General features: G+C 39.0%; 1 protein-coding gene across 1 annotated transcript in view; it reads left to right on the top strand.

Moving 5' to 3' along the window:
• CSMD1 (CUB and Sushi multiple domains 1) overlaps positions 1-18,194 on the top strand; it is a gene marked incomplete at its 5' end in the record, with an annotated part of 1,822,885 nt that overhangs the window by 1,723,328 nt on the left and 81,363 nt on the right. Inside the window, one exon of the mRNA XM_082444064.1 lies at positions 15,546-15,731. Coding sequence (XP_082300190.1) covers positions 15,546-15,731 — 186 coding nt within the window. The remainder of the gene's footprint in view (positions 1-15,545; positions 15,732-18,194) is intronic.

Raw genomic sequence — 18,194 nt, 5'->3', positions numbered from 1 at the left:
TTGCTGTGTGGCTTATACTGTACATTCTGCCACATTAGCCTGTAAGGAACTTTGATGTTTCTCCTTTTACAGATGAGGAATCAAAGCTCAGCTAAGTTAGGTAAATTTCCAAGTCGTAAACAGACAAATAACAAACTCAGACTCTCCTAGGTCTGAATCCATGTTCTTTCAACTCTCAGCCTTGTTTCCTATAGCGTTTTAAGTTGAGATTGATTTGGAATCATGGCACAAGCTTTCATTCCACATCCACGTGTGCACAGTGGTAATGTTTCCACACCAGTGCTCACCTTTGGGTGATGGGCATGAAGCAAAGACGTGGACCGGGCTACACAGGACGTTTAGATTTGCTTTGTGTCCTGAAAACATGCCTGGAAACCTAACGATGCTCAGCATGGCCTCGAAAGGCTCCCTGGACTTGTTCCCTGAAATAAACGTTCATGGGGGCTGCCATGCTCTCCTTGTGATGATCCCATTATGTTACATGATTCCAACATGCTGAAAATGGTGATGAAGTTTTATTTAGAAGGTAGTGGCAGAGATGACTTGTTCTTTGTGATGCAGACATTTTTGAGCCTAATTTTATCCCCTGTTAAATATTGTTTTAAATGTGAACTTATTTATTCATTTTGTATATCACCTATATTATTACTAAAAAGAGACTGGTAGTTTCTACAGAACAAGTTGATGGAGATGGGATTAGATAACTCTTGCTAATCAAACTCAAAATGCTTGTAAACCATCCTGCACTATTCATGCCTGAAGCAAGTATAACTCATTAGCTGAGGGCGTGGTCTCTTCTGACCCATTAACAAAGATATGCAAGGCTCATTGATTAAATCCAACAGTGTTCCTGGCTTTTGTCCCCTGGGAGGTGCTTATTACAAGACACACTCTTGAGCCATAATATATTCAAATGCCACTTTTACCGAGGTCCTCATTAGGCCGATCATGAAAATGTCACCTTGGGTCTGCTTGAGTGATTAATGGAATGTCTGCTGTTTAAAGATGGCGGCCTAGTAATGACTCAGTTTTACTCATGGGATCTCAGATGGTTCAGAACTGGACCCCAGTACAAGGTTAGACCCATTAACAGCCATGCAAACATTTATCTATGTTTTAAAATGTTTGTTAAACAAAATAATTTTATGTTGACTTTTAAAAATAAAATAATGGACTGCTGAGAGTCAGAGAACATGCTTGCTGCTATACCACGCTTAGATAATACCACACAAATTCAGAAAATTTGTAAGAGAGAGCTAGATCTTCCTTTGTACTTTCACTTGCCATACTCATTTTGTGATGGTTTAGAAATCACGCTGTACAGCAATGTGGAGGGAAGGGAATGGATGATAGGACAGACACGTCTGTCTTGTGTGTGCTGAGGAAGACTTTGGGTAGAATCCTGAACATTTAGAGATAAGGCTGTAGAGATAACGTAGTTCAGCTTCTTCATCTTACACGTGAAAATGCTTAAGCCAAGATGATAACTGTTAAAATATTTGCGGAATTTAATGGACTTCAGAGCTGGAATTCGTGGCCACGAGAACCACTGGTGTCAGTGTTCACAGGGACGACTCCAGGTTTGCATCTGCAGGGAGCCTTTCACTATAACACAGATGCTACCTCGGGTTTAATCTCTTACGGAATCTTTTTTATGCTTAAGAAAAGCGTGACTTGGCCAGTTATGCTGAATACCTATGACCATCAGGAAGATAATGACTTTAAATGATCAATTTGCTCTATTAAATATCAACTGTGTAACTATGGTCCTGCTCAAAAGGGGGAAAAACAAAAGTATTTTGTCTGTATATCTCAAGAATATTTTTCACTATTTATGTTAGAATTAAGTTATTATCAGGAAACTCTTATTTTAGAAAAAAGAATCACTAATAATTAAATCATAAACCATCAAATATTTCCTTATCTTCCTCTCTTCCCCTCCTTTGTGTTTATTTTTGTGGATGTCAGATTGGAAAGGACACGGACCAACATGCCAAGTGACCTGAAATCTAGTTCTGTCTTTTCCAAATTTAACAAAAGGAGTCAATTTAAAAATTCCAATTAAAAGTTGTATTAACAAGCCAGCTGGTTGTGTTGAAGACTCATGGGCTCTTTTTCAAAGAGAGATGAGAGGCATTTATCTGCCTTTTCAGCTTCACGTTCCACTCACTCCCAGGGGCCCTTCGTGTTGCTTAACTTAGAGTTTAGCTCCATTATATGTAAAATGGGAAATAGTATTGTTTTGCCTTCCCCAAATTATGTAATAATTTTATAATTCAAACTAAATAATTAATAGGAAAGGAAACAAATAGACGATATTATTTGAATTGTTTACTGTAAATAAAACTTTTAAAGTAGAACCTTAACATGTGAGTTCGTGAAGACATTTCTGGGGAGAAATAAATTCCCCAAATGTCTAAGGACACAAATTCTGTTTTCTTTCAATGAGCCTAACTCTATAATGTGCTGATATATTTTAATCTTCCAACAAATTAGCTCCATGGTACATATTTTAATCAATTATGGATTAGTAATAAACAGTGACAAGTCTTTTCACAAGAAAGGTTGAGTGGATGTTAAGAATGTTTTATTCCTTAAACATTGTTAATAGATTATACAACACTTTGTTCAGTTCATGGCCTTAGCCGTGTAGTCTCGTATTGGAGCTGAACATCGGGAGATTCAGAGAGTGCGTTACGGAAGGCCGCAGTAAATACGAAAAATTCTTCTTGCTCTACCCTTACCAACCCACCCCGCCATCCTTTCCTCTGTGTCCCAGACTCACGGGACCGACGGTCTAACTAAAATACTTATTGTACCTTCTGATCTCAAAAAGACAACTCATTTTTTCCCCTCTAATCTGCTTTCCTGGGGTTTATCCTGTCTCAGAAAATGGGCCCTCAGTCCAGCCAGCTGCTTAATTCACTTCCCTCTCTTGCTTCCACCTGAAGTCCTACCTATAACCACCACGTCCTCTTGAATCTAGCCACTGAGGGTGTGCCGAGCCCATCCACCTCTTTATGTCCTCTTCATGGGGCACACAAGAGGCTTTCCCTGACCACCTCTCAACTCATCCTGGGGACAGTAGTCAGGATGATCTGACCGAAACACAAATGGGCTTGTGTCATTGCCCAGCTCATCCTTTGCAGGACGTCCTGGAGGACCCAGCATGGAGTCCAAACTCTTCACCACTAATAACGTGTTCTCTGACTCCCTCCCAACCATCCTTCCGACCAACCGTTCGCTATGCCAGCCTTGCCCACTCCCCAGGATTTCACCTGCACTTTTTTGCCTCACCTGGCTTCATCCTCTAAAGAATGGTGCTAGTCAGGGCCACTGGCCTGAGGGCTGGTGCTTCAATAGGGAGACCTTTCCCGGGCCCTTCTGCCTTAATTTAAATAGCGATCCTTATTTTCCCCTTTGTTTCAGCACCTTGTTCTGAACCTTCGTGACACTAGTTACAGTTTTTACAATATAATTATATATTTGGGAGCTTATTTGTCTCATGACTCCCTCCCTGGTTGACTATAAGGTTCAAGAGGGAAAGGACAAGGTTGGTTTAACCACCATCCTTCACACCGTGCACAGCATGGGGCCTGGCACATAGCTGACCATAAAAATCTGTCAAGTGAATAAAGTAACAAATTGTACTTGTTTTTTGATTGGCAGGATGTGCAAAATATCTCTTAGATATGTCCCAAAGGCTCCCAATGAACAATATGAGATTGTTTATGTAGAGCTATTTGCCCAAAGTGAAAATTATCCTAAATGTTCTATAAAGGGACTGATTCTAAAGTCCGTTTCTCCAAAAGCTCTGTCAGCTCATCAGCATGCAGAATATATTGAGTAATTATTTCTACTTTATTGATCTCACTGAAGTGCAGTAATGCTCAAGTTAGATAAAGTTAAAGATGATCAAATTGGAGGGTATTTCTTCTCAGGAAGAGATTCAATGTCATATATGCTGTGTCATGAACAAAATGACCATTTGCCATAACCTAAAATCTATCACAAAGCATGGCTGAGTTCATTTAGAACTTCAACCAAATTAAGTTTGCTTTATAATTGTGTAGCTATAACTATCTGAATATATGGCTGAATAATTATATGTTATTAGAGCATGCAGACAAGTTTACTTTCCTGATATGTAGGAAAACATGTAGAAACTGCAGGATTATTCTTCCTCTAAACATAGCTCTATTATAAGTAGCTATATTAATGGTTCTAAAGAAAGACTTATTTAAAATACAATCCTACAAATTTCACAGGATCTATATATTTTATCATGAGCAAGTTAACTCTCTTTCCTGAGTATCATGCTGTTGATTTTCTTGCTAAATCATAGTAAATAAATCCTTTTTTTTCCTCCCATTGGGTGCTTTCCAAAAGACAATATCAGTAATGTTTTTTCTTGAACATGATTGAATAGAATCAAAAGATTCTAAACTTGGAAAGTACTTCAAAAGCTTTCTACCCCAATGAGCTGCAGTTGTAGATAGTATATAGGTTGTGATACATTCATATTAGGATTTGAATTTGGTTCCACCATTTATTAATTATGTGAACTTAGGCAAATTATTTAAGCTCTTTGAGTCATACTTTCCTTTTTCTGCAATAATCTTATCTGACTAGAGAACCAAGAAGATTAACTGAGAAAATGCATGTAGATTGTGTTAGACATAATACCAAACACAATTTCATAGACGTGATTATGAGAAAAATAGTCAATTTTTGCTTTACATAATGTATGTCAAGTAGGATTAGATTTTGCTTCTCAGTTTACACAAAATTGAAGGGGTTGGAAAATGATCACATGTGGAATGGAATCAATGTGCTGGCAATCAATAATTTGGAAGATGTCCTTTTTGCTTACCTTTGTCTCATTAGAAACCATTCTGAAGTTTGGGTTAATTTTAATTTAAATGCATCAAAGATGGCATTTCTTAAAAATAACTACATAGAATTTCAGATAGAGTTCCAGACCATAAATTTTAGATTTATAATTTTCATCAAAATAATATAGTCAATTAAAATATTCAAAATTAAAATATAATATTTAAACTTAATAAGCTTAAGGTGAAAGGTTTCCTTACCCTTTGTTGTTCAAATTATGACCTAAGTAAATCAAAATTTACTTAAAACAAATCTACATAAATACTGAAATTGTCATGATAATTTTTTAAGAACTTTAAACAGCTACCTTTTATGATATAATTTTTTCCATTTCCTAGAAATAAAGTATTTATTAAGCACTATGATATTTAAGACAGTGGGAAGGGTGAAAAGATGTATAACATGTTCTGTCCTATAAGGATGTTATGCCATTAGTAACGTGGGCACCACTCAGGTAAGATGTGTACATATAAGTGGAATAGATGGCAAATGTTCAGCTATAACAGGGTACATGGTGACAAATTCTAAAATTCTTTGCTATGACAGACATCACCAATCTATCACAGAACCCTTTCTTGTTCAGCCTCAGAATCATTTCTAAAAGGAGGTTCTGACTTCCACGTCTATGAACATGGAATAGATATACTTTTCTCTATTTCACCTCCTAAGTACAACAAGTATCCCTGGACATCATATAATATATATATATGAAAACTCTGAAAGGTGGAGAGGTGGTGGTAGAATGGCTTAGGCACCTCAGAACCAAAAGAATGACTCAGTGGTGAGTTCCCTGGGTTCTCTTTTCTACCTCAAATGTTCCTGAATGGATGCTTGAGAAGACAGTCCTTGAAACACCAATGGAAATAGACAAAAATCCCCAATAAAAGCCTGCTCTTCCTGCCAAAAGACCAGGAAAGGGCAGTCAGACAAGACAGAAAATGTTTTGTCAGTAATGATTCTTCTCCATCCAAACCCCACAGAGGAAACTGTGGCCATAAACTGCCCCCTGCCAACGCAAAGAGTGAGTGGAGAGCCCCCCAGGCTGTCTGCAATGCCCCCACCTTTCCCAATGGGTGGTGTCTGTGGAGGCTGAGTGAGGGGCTGTGGCTTCATCCCTGCTGGGCAGTCAGTGATACCACTTGGGAAACTGGGCTCCCTCCCCACCTGGTGGGGATGAGCTGTCCCTCCCCCTGCTTACTGGGTGGTATCAGAGGATGCACATTGGAGAGGATGCACAGAAATATTTCCACTCCTCAGCTGTAGCAAGGCCATCCCTCTACCAGGTCAGTGAGGTCACATGGGGAGCCCTGCAGAGGCACCTCCTCCCTCTCACAGCCAGGGAAGTAGTGATGTTGACCTGGAGGAGAGTCTGAATTCCCACCCTGCCCAGCAAGGACCCCACCCTCCTGGACTATCACTGCTACCTGGCAGGAAGGAGGTTGAAGCTCCCTTCACCAACTGGAGCAACGTCAGGCAGGGTCTAGCAAAACACAAGATTTAAATAAGAGCCAGAGCCTTATAACGTAATACCCAAAATGCCCAGGTGCTAATGCAAAATCACCTACCATACCAAGAAAGTGGCGGATAACAAACTAAATAGATGAGACAATGGAAGCCAATGCCAGATGACACAGATGCTAGAACTCTCTGGCCAAGATTTTAAAGCAGCCTTCATAGACATGCTTCCATGAGAAGTTATGAGCCTGCAGAATCAGCTAGAAAATAGAAAGTCTCAGCAAAGAAATAGAAGATATGAAGAGAAACCAAATGGAATGAGTAGAACTAAAAAATACAACTGAAATTAAAAGCTTGGTAGGTGGACTCAAGAGCTGAATGAAGAAGACAGGGGAAAGTACCAGTGAATTTGAAGATAGAAAAATAAAAATTACACTTTGAACAACAAAAAGAAAATATACTTGGAAACAAAACGAAAGGAAAAAAAGAACTTCAGAGAATGTGAGACTAAAACAAAAGACCTAACATTTGTGTCATCAGAGTCCCAGAAGGAAAGGAGAAAGCAGGAGAGCCTGAAAAAAACTTGAGGAAAAATGGCTGAGAACTTCCCAAATTTGGCAAAATATGTGGACCTAACAGATTCAAAAAGTTAAGTGAATCCCAAATACCAGAAACTCAAAGGAATGCATACCAAGGCACAAGATAGTCAAACTTCTGAAAACTAAAGGCAAGAAAACAAATCTTGAAAGTATCCAGACAGAAACAATGGATTACCTATAGGAAAATAAGATCTAAATTACAGTAGATTGCCCATCAAAAACGTGGTGGTCAAAAGGAAATAAAACAACATTCTTCAAGTGCTGAAAGGAAAGAACAATCAATCCAGAATTCTATAGTTAGCAAAAATACCCTTCAGGAATGAAGGGGAAATCCAGACATTACCAAATGCTGAAAAACTAAGAGAATTTGTTGCCAGCAGACCTACGTTAGAAGCAAGGCTAAAAGAAATTCTCTAAACACACAACAACAAAAAATATAATAAACTTAGAGCATCAGGAAGGAGAAAAGAACACAAAAGAGCAAAAGTATGGGTAAATACAATGGACTTTCTCATTTTCTTTTTGAGTGTTCCAAATTGTGTTTGATAACAGCAGCAAAAATTATAACATTACCTAATGTAGTTCTCAGTGTGTACAGAAAAACATAATTAAAAGATATTATTAATCGGGGAGGATAAAGGGATATAAAAGAATGTAAGATTTCTACACATCCCTCAAACTGGTAAAATATTGACAATAATAGACGAGAAGTTGTGTACATATAGTTAATACCTAGAACAATGACTGAAAAAAGCTATACAAAGAGATATGCCAAAAAATAACTACTGGAGATAAACCAAAATGAAGTTCAAAAAATGTTCAAGTAACCCACAGGAAGGCAGGAAAAGAAAACAGAAACAAAAAATTAAAATGGCAGACATAAGTCTTAACATATTAATAATTACATTAACTGTAAGTGGTCTCAATGCACCAGTTATAAGACAGAGATTGGCAGAGTAGATAAAATGAATGAATGAATGAGTGGATGGGTATGGTCATGTTCAAATTATGGGTGAGTCCATTTTCATTTGGTAATGAACTTTATTTAAAGAGCAAAGCACTTTGTAGATTTTAAGTTTCTCAAAAAGCACTTTGAGTTTGCCCTTCTTTATACAAATGAGGAAATTGAGGATCAAAGATTTTTAAGGTATATGCTCTGGGTCGCACAGATCATAGGTTGCAGATTTGGGGCTGAAACTCAAGAACTACTGATCCAAAGATCATTTTTCATAAATTGTTAACGGAGAATGTCCCGAGGTTTTGCTTTAAAAGCACGTGTCGTTGTAGAGAGCAGCTTGGGAGGAAGTGCAAGGATCTCCTTGTAACAAAAGCAAAGCTTCCTATTTGAGGGAATATGTATCTTATTTATCAAGGACAGCATTTCTCTTTGTCTGGTGTGCTGGCTTCTTAGGCTGCTTTGTATTTTTCTCTTTACTTTACATCTTAACGAACTGTTACTGTTATTCCTGGTTGTTGTTATTAGTGGCTGCTTTAAAATGGGCTCCCATAGGCTTAGCAGGCCTCCTCTTGCACTTGCAGATCTGCCAGAGTCTCATTTAAATGGGGACAGAATTCTCAGCCAGCGCAGGGTGAGCAGGAAGAAAACCATGCACAACACATCCGTCTTTCCTCAGGCGTTTCCACACCCAGCACAACACCTCCCTGTCCGGGAAGGTGCTTGATGATACAAACCAAGTGCCTTCCGACTGGAAGCCTTAGCAGCCTTCCAGGGAGCATTTAAGATGGTCTGAACCCTTCATCCTCTGAGACCATACGGCTCGTTAGAGAAGCAGCCTCAAACCCCATCCCAGATCTGTGGATTCAGAATACGCATGTTATCAACATCCCTGGGATTCATACATACTTTAAAGAAACACGGGTACAAATGCTCTTGCTAGAGGTTTGGGATTTACTGCATGGTTAATCCACAACCATATATTTCATGTTTAATTTTAGTACTTTTATTTGGCAATTAACCCATTTGACAGCAGTTAGTACCAAAAAAGTGCGTATTTCTGGAAAACAAAGCTGTAATTTTCTGTTTCAAGAAAGTCGATAGTGAAATGTTACCATCACAAAATATGTGTATATGTTGAACATCCACCCAAGAAAAGGCATCTTGGTGATAATCTGATGCCATGGACACCAGAAGGCACTGCTGAAGCCCTATTGATATTTATTTCAAAGTTACTAGTAATTTTAGGAAGGCTGTGCCCAAGGTAATACTTACACAGACAGCTGCAGAAACTGCATTCCCATGTCTCTGGGAAGCAGGACTTTACTTCAGATAAATACTTGCTAAATTAAAAAAAAAAAAAAAACAACTCTTCCACCCAGTAATACTACCAATCAGAGTAAGACACACGGAATGAAACCAATCTGCTACCTTGGGCTTAAATAGGCACAGATGAGGGAGGGCATTTGTTGGAAAGACACCAAAAAACTAAGGCAAGGAAGTGAGGGTGAGTCAGCCAGGGGGAGTGGGTACTTAGGGTCAGCTGGCCACACACAGCTCAGTTTTGGGGGGAATGGAGAATTATGGGGACTCAGAAGGAGATTTTGGTTGGCCTTGAAAGCCAAAAAAAGTAGTTTAAGTTTAATGTTATAGGAAATAGGAAACTACTGTATAGTTTTAAAATGAGCATAAAGTTATGAAAACAGTAATGAAGCCTAATCTGGCAGGTATAAAATTGAAAATAGACAATTATAATGGTCTAGGAATCTACTGAAATGCAGTAGAAGATTCTATCTAAATTCAGCAGACATGGGTTTGAGACCTCAGTCTTTGAGTTAGTGAGTGTTAGACTTGGGACAAATAAAAAAAATCTAGCATCTGTATCTTTATCAGTAAGAAAATAGAATAAGGTCTCTTACCTAATAGGCTTGTGGTGAATAATGAATGAAAAAGCATGGTGTGAAAATGATATATAAACTGTAAGTCCTATGTAAAGTAAGATGTAGATATTGTTTCATACATGATTGTATGTACATATGTACATCTCACACATACATACATAGATATATGTACATATACAATACAAACCCACATCATTTATGTATCTTTTAAATCAGTATTTTATAAAATATTTTCATGTGCCTAGTTTTGAATTGAATTATTATACTGTTATTAAACATACACAAACATATTATGCTTATACGTTTGTATTTGAAAATTAAATGCATATAAAACCTATAAAATTCAAGTTAGAAAATAATTTAACCAGTTGGATGATAATGGTTTTTTTAAAAATTATTTATTTATTTATTTACTTATTTATTTTTGGCTGCCCTGAGTCTTTGTTGCTGCACGTGGGCTTTCTCTAGTTGCGGCGAGCAGGGGCTACTCTTCGTTGCAGTGCGTGGGCTTCTTATCGCAGTGGCTTCTCTTGCTGCAGAGCACGGGCTCTAGGGCGCGCAGGCTTCAGTGGTTGCAGCGCGTGGGCTCAGTAGTTGTGGCTCATGGGCTCTAGAGCGCAGGCTCAGTAGCTGTGGTGCAGGGGCTTAGTTGCTCCACAGCATGTGGGATCTTCCCCGACCAGGACTGAAACCCATGTCCCCTGCATTGGCAGGCGGATTCTTAACCACTGAGCCACCAGGGAAGCCTGATAATGTTTTTCTTAAACTCAGTTATTACTTGAAAAGTGATATGTTACTAATGGATACTACTCTGTAGTGTTTGTATGTAGATATATCTATATCCATACACACACACATATATATATATATATATATATATATATATATACACACACATACATACATATATAAAGAATCAACCTTTTTATCATTTTCACCATATGAACAACTATATAGCTTATATTTTTATTACCTGCTGTAAAGTCATTTGGCTTTCACTAGAAGCAGGCCCATGATTTCTATATTATCTGCCTCTGGTATTTTTCTCCTTAGATTATAACAAATTACTTGGCTCCAACATGATTATAAATACAAGAGCAAATGCAGGCCCTGATACATAGTAGAACCCAATAATAGATAGTAATCTAGACAATCTAGAATATTCTCATAATTTTTGACTATATGTGCACATACATATATAAAGGCACACATATATACATATAAGTCTTAATCAGAAATTCTCATATGCTTGCACTGTATACTTAAGACTCCTCAGCAATTCACAGGCCACCATTTGGGAAACTGGCTTTTTCTTCCATGCACCTGAGGCAGAGTGTGAGAGAGGGTTGCCGTTTTCTCTTGCAGCTCAGATCCCATTCTGCACCTCTCACCACATCCTCTTCTTTACCGTGCATTTCATCTGCTGTCCATCCCTCCAGCTCCAGAGCTGATCAGAGGTCCTTCATATGTGGCGATGCTCCTGTCATATTTGATGTTCAGCTCTGTCTTTTTGATTATGATCTGATTACCTCCTGGATGCCCCATTTCAGACCTTATTACCTACCATGCCTCTTACCTTAACCCAGGCCACAGGAAACCCTGCTTCAGGACACATTCTCTTCCCTGTTTTTTACTATTATGGGTGGCCTTCCTCTGGGTTTGCCCTAGCCCTCCGAGTGGGGTCCAGATAACAGAAAGATAGACCATTTTGAAGTAACGGGGATGCGAACTAGGATACTGGTAATGGGAAATGAGAAAAAAGCAGAGAGTGTGAAGTAAACTTCTAAATATTCAGACAATGATTGTCAGTCAACCACATGAGAGCAGTAGGAGGAAAGAACCCTCCTACTTCCTGCTGAATCAAAGGATCTCACTCGACTTACTGAATTACTGGGAGAACGGTTTACTGAGGCAGTCTGTCAGGACAGCTGTGTGAGGGACAGCTACCAACCTAGGATATGCACAAATCTGGCTTGAGGCGTGGGCAGAGCCCAAGTGGAAATTCAGTAGGCAGCTGGTGATAACGTGGATGTCAAGATATGAGAATCACAAATCTAAGGCCATAGTTCAAGCCCAGGAATCACTGAGATTTTGAAGGGAAAACAAAAAAAAAAAAAAGAAAAAGAAAAACAAAGCAAATGGTGAGGCGTTGGAGCCTGAGGGGCAGCAGAAAGAAGGAGCCATTGTAAGTTTCAGAGAACAAGTATTTGAAAGAAGTAGGAAACAATAAGAGAAGTGTTTTAAACTTGCAGAGACAAGAAAAATTGCTCCTTTTATGGCCTTAAATATGAAAAGAAAAAAATCCCACATGGATTTTGTACTACTAAAGAAGCCTGCAACAATGGAAATTGGAGTGTCTCTTCCATTTATTTGAAACCAAAATGACAACTCTCTCATGAGATATGTAATGGAAATAAACCAGCTTCCTTCTGATTTGCATTTTGCTCTCTTTTAACAAATATATTAAAAGGAGTTGTTCCTTGCAACTCATATCTTTATTTACAAAAGAAATAAGTATAAATTATGTGTGTGTATAGACGCATGCATATAAAGTTAATATATTGTCATTTACTGAGTGCCTACATGGTGTCAATACAGTGCTAATGGTTTTGTACACATTATTTCATGCAGTCGTCACAATTACCTTTGGGGTGAGTATTATTAACCTGAGAGCAATGAGACAAGTCATTAAATAACTCAAGTCATGGAGCTGGCTAATGCCAGAGGCTAGAGCTGATTCAGATGTCTGACTTTAAAACCTGTGCACTCAAACAGAAGGTAAATTTCATGATATGAGTATGTGATCATTAGTCTGGGTTGCCAGACAATATAAAGCTATGTTAGTACAATAAAAAACAAAACAAACAAAAACACAAGAAATTTTACTCCCTTTAGCTATGCCAAAAGTAAGAAAATTCTCCAGGTTTTGAAAGTTGTATACATTTAACTAACTGACATTAAAAAATTATCTAAGGAATATCTGCCATGTAATAGTTATCATGCAGAATTTCTGGAATGAATGAATAGATGAATGAATACTGGATTTTAGCAGAAAACTGCCTTCATCCCATAAGCCTAAATTTATAAGTCTATGAGAATTGTTCCATCTATTCTTCATTGAATCAGAAGTGTAAGAATTCCATTTTTAATAGAGTGCCAACCTCTGTTTTGAGCTCTGCCACATAGCCTGATGTTAGGACACTCTAGGGTCTAAAACCTACAGCTCGAGGCCAAAAAGATTCCCAGTTGTTGATCAGACAACATGAAGTGGGACCTTCTTAAGTCCTGGGAATCAGGGTTCACTTGTGCAATAAGCTTCCAGATTTAACAGAAGTAGTTATAAAGCTGTTCTGTTTTGGCCTCCTGGGTCTGAATCCTTTCAAGGTACGGTTTCCTATGTGCTTGTAGAATGAATGTCATCTTTTCCATTTAACCTGCCAGAGAAATGTCATTTCATTTGGTGTTCTCCTCAGATGAGAATTGTAAGGAAGCAGGACGCTGGGCACGCTTCAGTGAGTGGCAGAGAAATTAAGGTTTGCGAGATCGAACAAATGATTATTAGAGCGAAATCTCAGAGAAAATGGTGAGGAGACAAGATATTGGCAATACTCTGAGATCTTGATCGTAAAGGACATTTACCACATTCAGTAATTTGAGCTGAACATTTTGCAAAATACTTAGCAGCCTTCACACTGATACATTGCCTTGGCAAAGCAGCGGCTTTGGAAAGCCAAAGGTTATAATTCAGTTATTTTCAATACTTTGTCCAAAATGATGTCCATATGTCCATGTTTTTTTGTTTTCCATTTGCAAACTTTTATTATGCTTCACACACACCCACTCACACACACACACACACACACACACACACACATTATGTATATTTCAGACGGTTGAAATAGCTGATCATAAATTTAAGCACAAGAGAAATTTTAGAGCTTGGATTTTCCCAGAAGTTTGATTTTTATCAGCACTACATTTTCTTTTACTCCTCTGATAATTTCCCATTGCATTCATTGAAGATTTTGATAAAGAAAAAATAACAAAGACAACAACCAAAAAACTCACACTGAACCACAGGTGGCCTGGGCTCCTATAGAGCAGAAGGTGGTCTCACTTGGGAATCAGGTATGTTCTCCGGCCCTAGGTGTTACTTTTTCTTGTTGTTGTTTTTTATAAATTTATTTACTTATCTATTTTTGGCTGCGTTGGGTCTTCGTTGCTGCACGCGGGCTTTCTCTAGTTGCGGCGAGCGGGGGCTACTCTTCCTTGCGGTGCGCCGGCTTCTCATTATGGTGGCTTCTCTTGTGGCGGGCACGGGCTCTAGGTGCGCGGGCTCAGTAGTTGTGGCTTGCGGGATCTAGAGCATAGGCTCAGTAGTTGTGGCTTGCGGGCTCTAGAGTGCAGGCTCAGTAGTTGTGGAGCATGGGCTTAGTTGCTCCACAGCATGTGGGATCTTCCCGGACCAGGGCTCAAACCCATGTCCCCTGCATTGGCAGGCAGGTTCTTAACCACTGCACCACCAGGGAAGTCCCTGGCCCCAGGTTTTCAACAAAGTCGCTGTGCTAACCCAGGCAAGTCATTTTATCTTTCTCTTCCTCACCTGTAAATTGTATTTTTATGTAAACTCTTTCAACCAGTCCTTCCAGCTTTATCATACTGTGTGTGTATTCTCATTGTAATCTGTGGGAAAATCTCTAAATAATCTAAATTTAAAACCTATGATGATTTAAAATCCGTAATATCTTAGGTTTTGATTGAGTAAAAGAAGATCCTTAATTTAGTGATTGCAGAGCTTCCCTTTGACAAGAGCACCTGAATTGAGAGTGTTATTGGGAATTCCTTCTTATCCCCTTGCATTACTCTGTGTTCCTTACTGTAACCTATTTAACTTGAGAATTGTTTTTGTTTGTTTGTTTGTCTCATAACAGATAAGTCTGGATCAGAGCTAGTAAATTTAAGAAGGAAGTGCTCATATTGACCTCTCCCTCCATCTTTCTAGTTTTTAAAAATTTCTTTTTCATTCATACCCCTTTCTTGCCTGACCTTTCACGTAAAAGCTAGCCTGCGTATCTCTGTAGGACCAAGCCTTCTGTTCTAAGACCTCCCCTTAATTCCTTAGTTCCGCAGACCTGCTTTCTGACAGATAATTTATAACTAATACATTTTATGACAATGGATGCTTTGAAGCTCTTAGCTAAGGTAATATTTACCGTTTAACAGAATTTCCTGGTGCTTTAAGGAAAATGAGTCTTTGGCGAGTTGGTGGACGGGAAGACTTAAGCTGGGGGAGGTTTTTGAGACCTGAGGTGGGTGATTCTTTACTCTGATTCATATGAAGTCTCGAAACCAAGGGGTCAATATGGTGATACATTTGTGATGGTAAAGATATTATTCTATGCTTTCTTTCTAGTATTAAATAAAGTAGAATGCATCACACTGTTCTCTTGACCACGGCCATATGATAAGGCGTGTCCATGTGATTAAACTGCGTGAGAGCCGTCAGACATACCTTCTGGAATAATAAATGTAAAGATACTGTATTTTGACCCATTTTCCATTGTTTCTCATTCACTCTTAAGACCCTTACAACTTTGGAAATGTGCATACTTATGACACACGTGAGAAATGCAAATATCTAACAGTTTTTATACATCTTTGAGATGAAAAATAGAAAAAGAAAAGAAGAAAATTTCATAACGTCTGTCAGAATAACCCTGTGCTTGCTTCATTTCTTTTCAGCTGTGTCCTGTGGAATCCCGGAGTCCCCAGGAAACGGTTCATTCACGGGGAATGAGTTCACGTTGGATAGTAAAGTGACCTATGAATGTAACGAGGGCTTTAAGCTGGACACCGGTCAACAGGCTACAGCTGTGTGTCAAGAAGATGGATTGTGGAGTAACAGGGGGAAGCCCCCAACGTGTAAACGTAAGTGTTCTAACGCTCATGCCCGTCTTTGCAGATTTAAAGAGGAACGGAATGTGCTGCTGAGAACTCTAGGCTCCAAAGTGCGAGATCCTCTCCCACAGCGTGTGAGGGCTCGTCTCTGGCAGTGTGGTCATGTTAACGCCAATTTATTCCATATCAGCCACTCTGACCATTTACCATAAGCTCTGCAGTCTTGAAGGTGAGTCATATGGAATCATGCTGGTTCCATCAGCACCTAGACCATGAAATCTACACAGCAAATCCTGACTGTGCTGCCATTTTCAATTTGGAGGGATGCAATCAAGAGGATATTGAGACATTAAGCACTCTACACAAAACATTAAAACGTAATTCAACATGAGCTTCCTCTGCATCTTCCATCTCACTGTAAGTTCCGTGAGGTTCAAGGCAATGCATGGTCTATTTTTTTATCACCTGCTCTGCGTAACACACTGATGCTCAATAAATATATCACTGATTTGTGAAGTGGGGTAAGTTTTCTGGAAAGCTATTTACAGTATATAATAATATTCTTAAAAGGGTCAAAATTTGGGTTCATTCTCAAACTCGTCTTAAAAAATAATAAAGTCCATAACACAGAGCCAAAAAGAACAAAAGTTGACACACACACACACACACACACACACACGTACATGCCCACACACACAGTTTATACCAAGAGTTTCATTGCTGCTATACAAAACTGCCTCAAATTGGAAATAATCTAACTACCTAGTTCCTAAAAATTGAAAACTATGTAGTATTTCTACATATACAATATTTTTGCTCTTAAGATATTTGCAAAATAGATCTCATGGGCTTCTATTATAATATTAATTTATTGACTTTTTTGTGTATAGTGTTTTGGTCATGTTAAAATTATTTGAACATTTTAGGTATGAACATATAAATGTTTACAAAAAATAACCGACTTTCCTCCATACTTTTTATTTTCCTTGCCGTCGTTTTAATCTATTTTTTTCTTTTTTGCAAATAATTATTGCATTCCTGAGAGTCAATAAGGCACTGTTGAGACAATCCCTACCCCTCAACTCCTGGCAACCACTAATCTTTTTACTGTCTCTATAGTTTTGCCTTTTCCAGACTGTCGTATAGTTAGAATCACACAGTAGCCTTTTCAGATTGGCTTCTTTCACTTAGTAATATGCATTTAAGGTTTTGTCATGTCTTTTCATGGCTTGGTAGCTCATTTATTTTTTAGCTGAATAATATTCCATTGTCATATGAACCACCGTTTGTATCCATTTACCTGCTGAGTGACATCTTGGTTGCTTCAGAGTTTTGGCAGTTATGAATAAAGCTGCTGTAAACATCTGTGTATAGGTTTTTGTGGACATAAGTTTTCAAATCCTTTGGGTAAATACCAAGGAGCATGATTGCTGGATTATATGACAAGAGTATGTATAGTTTTGTGAGAAACTGCCAAACCGTCTTCCAACGTGGCTGCACCTCCTGCATCCCCACGAGCAGTGATGAGAGTTCCCGTTGCTCCACATCCTCACCAGCATTTGCTGTTGTCAGTGCTCTGGATTTTGGTCCTTCTCATAGGTGTGTAGTGGTACCTCCTTGTTTTTGTTTGCATTTCCCTAGTGACATTTGATGTGGAACATCTTTTCATATGCTTATTTACCATCTGGAGCCTGGTCTCCAGAATTCCAAAGCAGGTGGTTTACATCGGCCAATAAGTGGATTGGCGTCATAGAAATTCAACACAAGGGTTAACTACGTGACAATTATGAGAAAACAGAAGCACAGCATAGCTTTTTAAGTCCTGATTTGAGAGTAGAGAAAGAGAGGAGCAGAGTTTCAGAGAGAGGGAAGCAGACAACGTGTCTTGGATTCCACCAGTAAAGTGTGTGAGGTCTCTCCTCTGGGCACAGGGCGACCAGGGAGTTGCTCTTAGCGGGAGGCCTGCACACGCCCTAACTCATCCCTGCTCTGCCAGGACATCCGCCTGGTTATCTGCACGGGGCCTTAGACAGATGGCCTGATGTAAACACTGCGGGGAGAGGTGACAGACACAGAGGAAGTAACGAGTGTGCCTGGACGGGGATCAGTCTTTATGGAGGAGACGGCGCTGCCACAGAGACTGAGCTTGGTCTGGTGGGATGAAAGCGATAATCAGAACCACCTTTCTGAGCGGTAACTCTAAACATTTGTCTGTGTTACATCATTCAATGATAATAGTAGTCCTCTGGAGAAGGTATTGTTTTCTTCATCTTACTGACTTAATACAAAGTAAGTAACTGAGATATACAAAATTCACAATTTGCAACCAAATACATTTGATTGGTCACGTCATAAAAGCATCTGGAGAAGTGTTTGGTTATAGCCGAAGTGCCCTGTTGGAGGTCCCCTGCTGCCACCGGTAAAGCTGTGCGGTGATCGTTTGGTTGGGTCCCAATGCTTTGGGCGTCGTGAAAGCACAGTGGTTGTGACGTT

Source organism: Balaenoptera physalus (assembly GCF_965194825.1).
Source record: "Balaenoptera physalus genome assembly, chromosome: 21".
NCBI lineage: Eukaryota > Metazoa > Chordata > Mammalia > Artiodactyla > Balaenopteridae > Balaenoptera > Balaenoptera physalus.
Note: the sequence above shows the minus strand (reverse complement) of the source record. Positions and strands in the feature narration are given on the sequence as shown.